The sequence below is a fragment of the Nicotiana tabacum genome, chromosome 7 (assembly GCF_000715075.1).
Source record: "Nicotiana tabacum cultivar K326 chromosome 7, ASM71507v2, whole genome shotgun sequence".
Lineage (NCBI taxonomy): Eukaryota > Viridiplantae > Streptophyta > Magnoliopsida > Solanales > Solanaceae > Nicotiana > Nicotiana tabacum.
In genome coordinates, this window is record NC_134086.1 from 90,953,567 (window position 1) to 90,960,426 (window position 6,860).

General features: G+C 32.4%; 1 protein-coding gene across 2 annotated transcripts; it reads right to left on the reverse strand.

Moving 5' to 3' along the window:
* Positions 1–460: 460 nt before the first annotated feature.
* Positions 461–6,523, reverse strand: LOC107780044 (ent-kaurenoic acid oxidase 1-like). Of its 2 annotated transcripts, none has more exons than XM_016600560.2 (8): positions 6,063–6,523; positions 2,827–3,304; positions 2,071–2,334; positions 1,885–1,974; positions 1,707–1,785; positions 1,512–1,618; positions 1,084–1,205; positions 461–837 (listed from the first exon to the last, which is right to left on the reverse strand). In XM_016600560.2, exons 1-8 carry the CDS (start codon positions 6,293–6,295, stop codon positions 729–731), a joined length of 1,482 nt encoding a protein of 493 aa, XP_016456046.1. In that variant the 5' UTR covers positions 6,296–6,523; the 3' UTR covers positions 461–728. The 2 variants fall into 2 exon arrangements, with proteins under 2 accessions (XP_016456046.1, XP_016456055.1); XM_016600569.2 differs by lacking the exon at positions 6,063–6,523 and adding an exon at positions 3,490–3,923.
* Positions 6,524–6,860: the final 337 nt, after the last annotated feature.

Here is a 6,860-nt window from a genome sequence, read left to right on the forward strand (position 1 = left end):
ATATAGTGTGAATAAGTCACAACTACTATACCAAAAATTATGACAGCCACCAAATAATAAATAAGACAATAAAGCAATAATAAAAGAAACACCAGAATTTACGAGGTTCAGCCAATTTTGCTTACTCCTCGGACACAACCAATATTTTATTCCACTCCAAAAATACAAGTGAAATAATACTAAAGAGAGAAGATACAAATGTCTTAAGAAAATAAAAAGGCAAATGAGAGGTGTGTATAAATCCTAAACATTAGGCCTCCTTTTATAGGGTGAAGTACCAACCAAAATTGGTACTTCACCGATGTGGGATTTCTGCCATTCAACAAATCTCCACCTTTAAGGGTCCAGGCAATGGCACGAAAAGTTGCCATTTGCATTGTTGGGATATCGCACTACTGTCCGCACTTTAGTAGGTGTTATCAGTATTACCAAAGAAGGAATCAGTCCAGCAAATGTGACCAACTTTTCTTTCGCATTTATTCATTCTTAATAAAATGGAAGATAATGTACACTATCTATATGATCTTCTTGCTAAAATGTATACAAAATTCTAATGAGCAAGAAATGTGGAAGAAAGGAAAAATGACTGAATTTCTTTGGACTTCCCTTTTTTTTTGGTTCCTAACTATTTCCAAGAATTTGCTTTGCTGGTGTAGTTTTCCACATCCAGCAAAGATTCTAAATAACAGAGAGGGAGAGAAATGTGGTTTTCTTGTTCAATATTGGACCTATGCATTTCTAGTTGATAAGACTCTTTTTACTCTGCCCAAGCAGTTATCTTTAGGCCTACAATGAGGCAAATACATCAAGGGGCAAGAAGGATTTTCCCTTTCAAGCCTGCAACAAAAACAGCAAATCACCAATCAATAATCAACCAAAAAAATCTTTAAGTGGTCAAAACCTATGTTGCGGACTCTCCAAAATGCTGTCACACCTGTGTCGGATCCTCCAAAACTACACTTCTTTTGGCGGATCAGACAGGCACCCGGTGACGTTTTCGGAGAGTTCGAGCAATATAGCTCAAAACCAGATTTGAAGGGGAAATAAAAGGAAAAAAAAGGAAAGGAAGAAGATTTAACTCACTCATAATCTAGAAGAAAATAATGGAGAAAAATAGATATTTCAAGCTTGGCAAGGTCATTTCCTGGGCACAATCTGCTTCCTGCTCCAAAAGGAAGGAATGTTCCTGCCTTTGGTGTAAAATCCTAAAGATTCACAAGGCATACATTTTTAAAGAATGTATGATAGTTAAATCAAGTTAAAACGCTCTTCTTTTTCGGAGGAATGGTCAAAAATTTACCGACACTCGGTGTTTATGCCAAACCACATCAGTTTACATATTTAAGTATAAATTTCAGGTAAAGATGTGTACTTTAAGTGATAACAAATGTATGTAAAGACACATGTCATAAATTCATAAGATTGTTGTAAACACAAACACCGAGTGTGGATAAATTTTTTCCCCAGAGGTGGTGGGATTTAGGTAAAGCAGAAGGGTTTTTCAAACTTACATCCCATCTAGAAGGATTAAACTCCAATGGATCATCATAGGTTTCAGGATCTAAATGAACAGACCTAAACCACACCAAAACTTTCCATCCTTTGGGAATGGTATAACCTGGAAAACAAGACAGTTAAGTTGTGTTAGTCATAAATTGATTATACTTGAACAAAAACATATCAGGAAATGATGTATAATAACTAACCATTAATCATGAAATCTTTCTTTGCTTCCCTGAAGACTACAAAGGAAAAGGTAACCACACGAAGCGTTTCGTCGATCACCTATAAAGGAGCAACAAAATGGTTTCATTACATTAACAGATTGGCTTGAGAAATCAGAGCTTATATCCAAGAATGTAAAAAGGAAAACACAAGAATTACCTTTGAAAGGTAGTCCATCTGCCTAATTTCTTTGAGTGTCACACCCTTTTGATCAGATGACCTATTTTTCACAATAGCCTCTTGCTCTGCCTGTTTTTGAATCCAAAATATGACTTCTTAGGAAACAGAAAACACTTTCAATGTGAAAATTGAAAAATGTTTCCAAAAATGGAAACTTTTAGCTACCTTAGCTTTTCTGAAGATTTCAGGATGTTTTTGAAGAAAATAGGTAGCCCACATTGTAATATGACCAGAAGATTCATGACCAGCATTAAGATACATTACCAAAACATCAATAGTCTCCTCATCATTCAATTTCCTTCCATTCTCATCCTCAACTTCTAAAAGAATATCCATCATGTCTTTCTTCTCTCCTGGCCCTCTTTTTTCCCTCCTCTCCCTTCTGTCATCCACGATCGATTGGAAGATTTCGACAAGCTTTTTACGCGCCTGAAATAGATAGTACAAAGCAGTGTTATCAAAAGCGCAAAGCTCCAAAAGCAGCTCCAGGTTTAAGCGCAAATAAAGTGCGAATTTTATAAAAAAAAGCGCAACTAAGGAAAATAAAAATACATATGTAATTAAAGAAAAAGAAACAAATTTACTCTTAATGTTTTCCACAACAGCTAATACACTTATTTGATGATAATATTTGTTGTTTAGTATTGTCCAGTTTAAGATAGAACTCATGGGCATTGAGGTGCACACTTTAGTGTCTTGCCTACACTGAAGCGCAACTTAAGCCGAAGCGCTATCCTTGAGCTTTTCTAAGCTTAAGAGGTTAAGCGCACCTTAAATGAGCCTTTGACAACACTGGTACAAAGAATGTTTTAACAAATAGATGATTTTTCCCGCAAAACATTTATCATTTACGAGACAATTGTCAATGTGACAAAGTTAGGGACATTTTCTAATATTATTTAGAGATAGAAAAAGGGGTACCTTGAGTGCTTTATGATAAGCAAATCCTGGCAAATTGATAGCCATAGCTCTAACACCATAATTGAGAGTTGTGTATTCCCTTTCTAAGGCATCCATAACTTGTTCACTTCCAGAGCTAAGGAAAATGTGCATAATAATCCGAAAAGTTAGCTTTCGTAGTTGTGTTAAGAACTCAATCTGTCCCATGGATGCCCATTTATCCAATGCTGATATTACATTTTCTTCAATATATTTTATGTACATTGACAATGCCTCGTGCCCGTTAACAGGTGTTGCAGTTAGTTTCCTTAACCATTTGTGTTCTTCATATGAAATGCCAATAAACGATTTTTTCCCAATGAGTTTCATTGTTGCAGTAGGCCATCCTGGCTTGAAGGCTTCATCATCAGTTAAAACTCTCCTGCAAGCTTCTGGTGTTGTGACAATAACACTTGGACTACCAAACATCAATGTCTTGTACATTCCTGTTCGTCCGAATCTACAATATACAATTAGCGGCAGAGTCAGAAATTTTAACAGGAGTGTCAGAAAGAAAATTGCTAGAAAGCTGCATTTGTGAATCACTTTTGCTATTACACTACGGGAAATTTAACAATTTATAAATATATATAAGATTATCATCTATATGCACAATATAATTTTCCGATGAAAGTGATACTGAACTCCTTTGAATCATATAGTTCCGGCCCTGCAAAAAGATGAATTGGAATTCACACCGGAATGACCTAAAAATGAACTATAAGAACATCAATGCATTAGCTTTTTATTTTCAAATTGAGGAATCTACAAGGAGTTTTTTTTTTCTTTGGTGAATTAGATTGATAGTTTAAAAATAATCTCACTTAAAAAGTAACTCCAACTAACGGTCTACAATAAATAGGATTAGTAATTTTTAAAAAATAAATCAGGATACGTGCTATGATATATACTTAATATATTAATACTGAAACAGTCTCGTGCAAAAACGAAGGTTAATGGCATGTACAATAGACCCCTTTTAGTGCACCAAACTGGTTTTTAATAGTGTAAAATCAAAAGAATACAAGAATCCTTTTTTCCGAGGTATTCAAAAAGCAAATGGCTTAGTGGGAGCAGGTGTTCATACCCTATCTATGTAACATGCACTTTGTTATCTTGTAAAGTTGTCCACCAAAGTAGTGGCAACTAACTAACGAATAGACTATACTTGTGTGATTGTTGTTCAAAGATAAGATTTTAGTGTTTTTCAACAGGAAAAATTAAGTGAGAGTTTATTGAGAAATCGTATGTTCGAATATTTTTATCAAATAGATATTTCTTTTTCCAATCCCAGGATGTCTATTACTGGAATACTAAAACATGAAAATGTACAGTTATTCTTATCTTCTCGAGATCCAAATAGTGGATATGGATCGTATAAATTCGACTATGATAAAAATAATGGTCTAATAAAAGAGAACGTCAAAATATGTTGATGGAAATTCAAAATTCAATGGGTTGAAAAGTTTTGACATAATATATCCCGATAATTAATACCAAAATCAAACAAGTCTTTTCTTCTTTTTTTTCGCTCACTTTTTTTTTAAGTTCTAAGAATGTGTTTTTCTTTACTAGTAACTACTACTTTACAGTTGTAACTAGGGAGTGTACATAGGTCGAGTTGGTTCAAATTTTACAATTACCAAATCAAACTAGTTGTGTCGGGTTATTAAATCTAAAGACCAAACCAAACCAATAAAACTCGGGTTTTTCAAACTCGATTTTTCTCGGGTTTTCCGGGGTTTTTTCGGAAAAATCTTCCTAGAACAAAACATATAACGTATGCTCGAAATATTTCTTTAATCCTAGTAAGATACAACTATATAAAGTATTTTCCAAGAAAATAATATAAAATATAAGATGTGTCATGGCATTATCCTAAAATATTCAACAATAAAGACAATAAAATTATGTAATATAAATATTGCTAATTAAAAAACCATAATAAAAATAAACATAAACTAAAAATACTAATTCATGTTAAAATAAATAGACTAATAAGGGAGTGTTAATTACATGACTAAACGCTAAAGAAAAATAAATAGGTTATGCATTTTTATCTAAACTATTGCAAAATAAAAAATAGATATTCAATACATTCCCGTTCGTAATATTGAATTGAATGTCTCTTGTTAACATTAATATTGGTTTGATTTTGGTTTGGGCTTTTATTAGCATTATTTAATTTACTAATATTAATGGTTATAAAACTTATTGGAGCATTCAAAAGTTCTAAGTCCAACCTTGAAATAATACCTTAAAAGATAAAATTATGAATTTTTTTAAGAAATATTTATAAATTACATCACAATAAGTATATTTATATATTAAATATATCTAAAATTTCTATATATGTAATGTCGGGTTGGTTTGGTTTCGATTTGACTTTCTTTAGTTAAAATCAAACCAAACCAATTATGGTCGAGTTTTTTTTCTAACGCCAAACTAAATAAAATCAAATCATAGCCGAATTTTTTTCTTGATTTGATTCGGACTATCGGGTTAGTGTGATTTGTCGGACCTTTGTACACTCCTAGTTGTAACCAAACTTTAATTGTGAGAATTGGACAATAGTGAAAAGGGAAAAGGAGAGAAATTAAATTATAGAGAATGTCGTTTTCTTGTTGCAAGGCCAAAGAAAAGTGACAGGTAAAATGACAAAATGTTGCCTCTGCCTCTTTTCTCGATTTAATGAAAAGCTTGCAATAGTTTTCTTTTTCTTCTTCTTTTGTTTGTTTCCCTTTGACTATTGTCTCTTACTAGATGACATTAGAATAGAGACAAATGGTTTTTACCAATGAGAATTACAGGAAATGGACAAGCTTTACTAATATGATGAATTCACGAGATATATGATTAGTTTAACATTTTATAAAATTCTATAAAGAGTTCCAAAAGGAAATAATCTCTCTGATGATTCAGATTCAAGACTTCTGAATTTATGAGTGGAGTTTAATTTCCTTGGTCTAGAGAAGAAAAAAAAAGGTTGTATTATTCAATGACGAATTTAGAATTTAAACGTGAATTTTGAAATGTACATCCACTAGAGTCAAATCTCTCTGTAACAGCCTCGATTGTTTCGATATATTTTGGCTGCTACAGTGAAGTGTTGTTATAAAGAATATATATTATAACATAACATAAATAACGATTCCGAAAAAACTTGACTAATATTGTTATAGAGAGGTTTTGAAATTTGGAAGAGAGAGAGAGATGACCTGGAAACAAAGGAAGAGATGAAAGAATCAGGATTGCTGGACTTGAAAGCTCTGAGGAAGGACCACATAGTACCAATGAAAGGCCAACCTAAATCACCTGGTGGCAATGATAAACTCTTCTTGTCACCTAACTTTAATTTTTCATAGTACCAAACATTTACACTTCCAAGAAGCCATTTCAACCCCAAAATCACACACAATATGCTCCCCAACATGATCAATCCAAAGGCCATTCTAATAACTTGGAGAGAGAACTATAATGGAGTTTACTTTTTTCTTTATTCCTTTTCAAAGGCTGAGAAAGGAGGTGGTGGTTGAGAGAAAAGAAAGAATTAGTGTGAGATTCAAAGACATATCCCTCTCATCATGTTGGTCCCTATGTTGCATCTATATATAAGTGTACATGACAAGGGGGATTTCTAACATTACAAAAATGACTTTTGGGATTTATCTTTTTCGTAATTTCTTTTAGTGCGTGTCAAAAGTCATTTAAATGCGATAAGAAAATCTGAAGTTTCATCTTTTTACAATTTATAACAAAATATCAACAAGTTGATTGGTAGAATATGAAGAGAAATATGGTATAAAAAGAAGATAGTACGTGAGGAGACGTGACGAAGACACAATAATTATTTAAAATGAAAAATGTACTATTTTAAATTATTTAAACTTTTAGATAAAATGATCGTATAATTTAATATGAAAAAAGGTGTTTGATTAAAAAAACTGACAATAAAGTAATAATTAACTAATAATAGTTTGTAAAAGAAAATTATAGAATTAATAGTCATTTTCCGA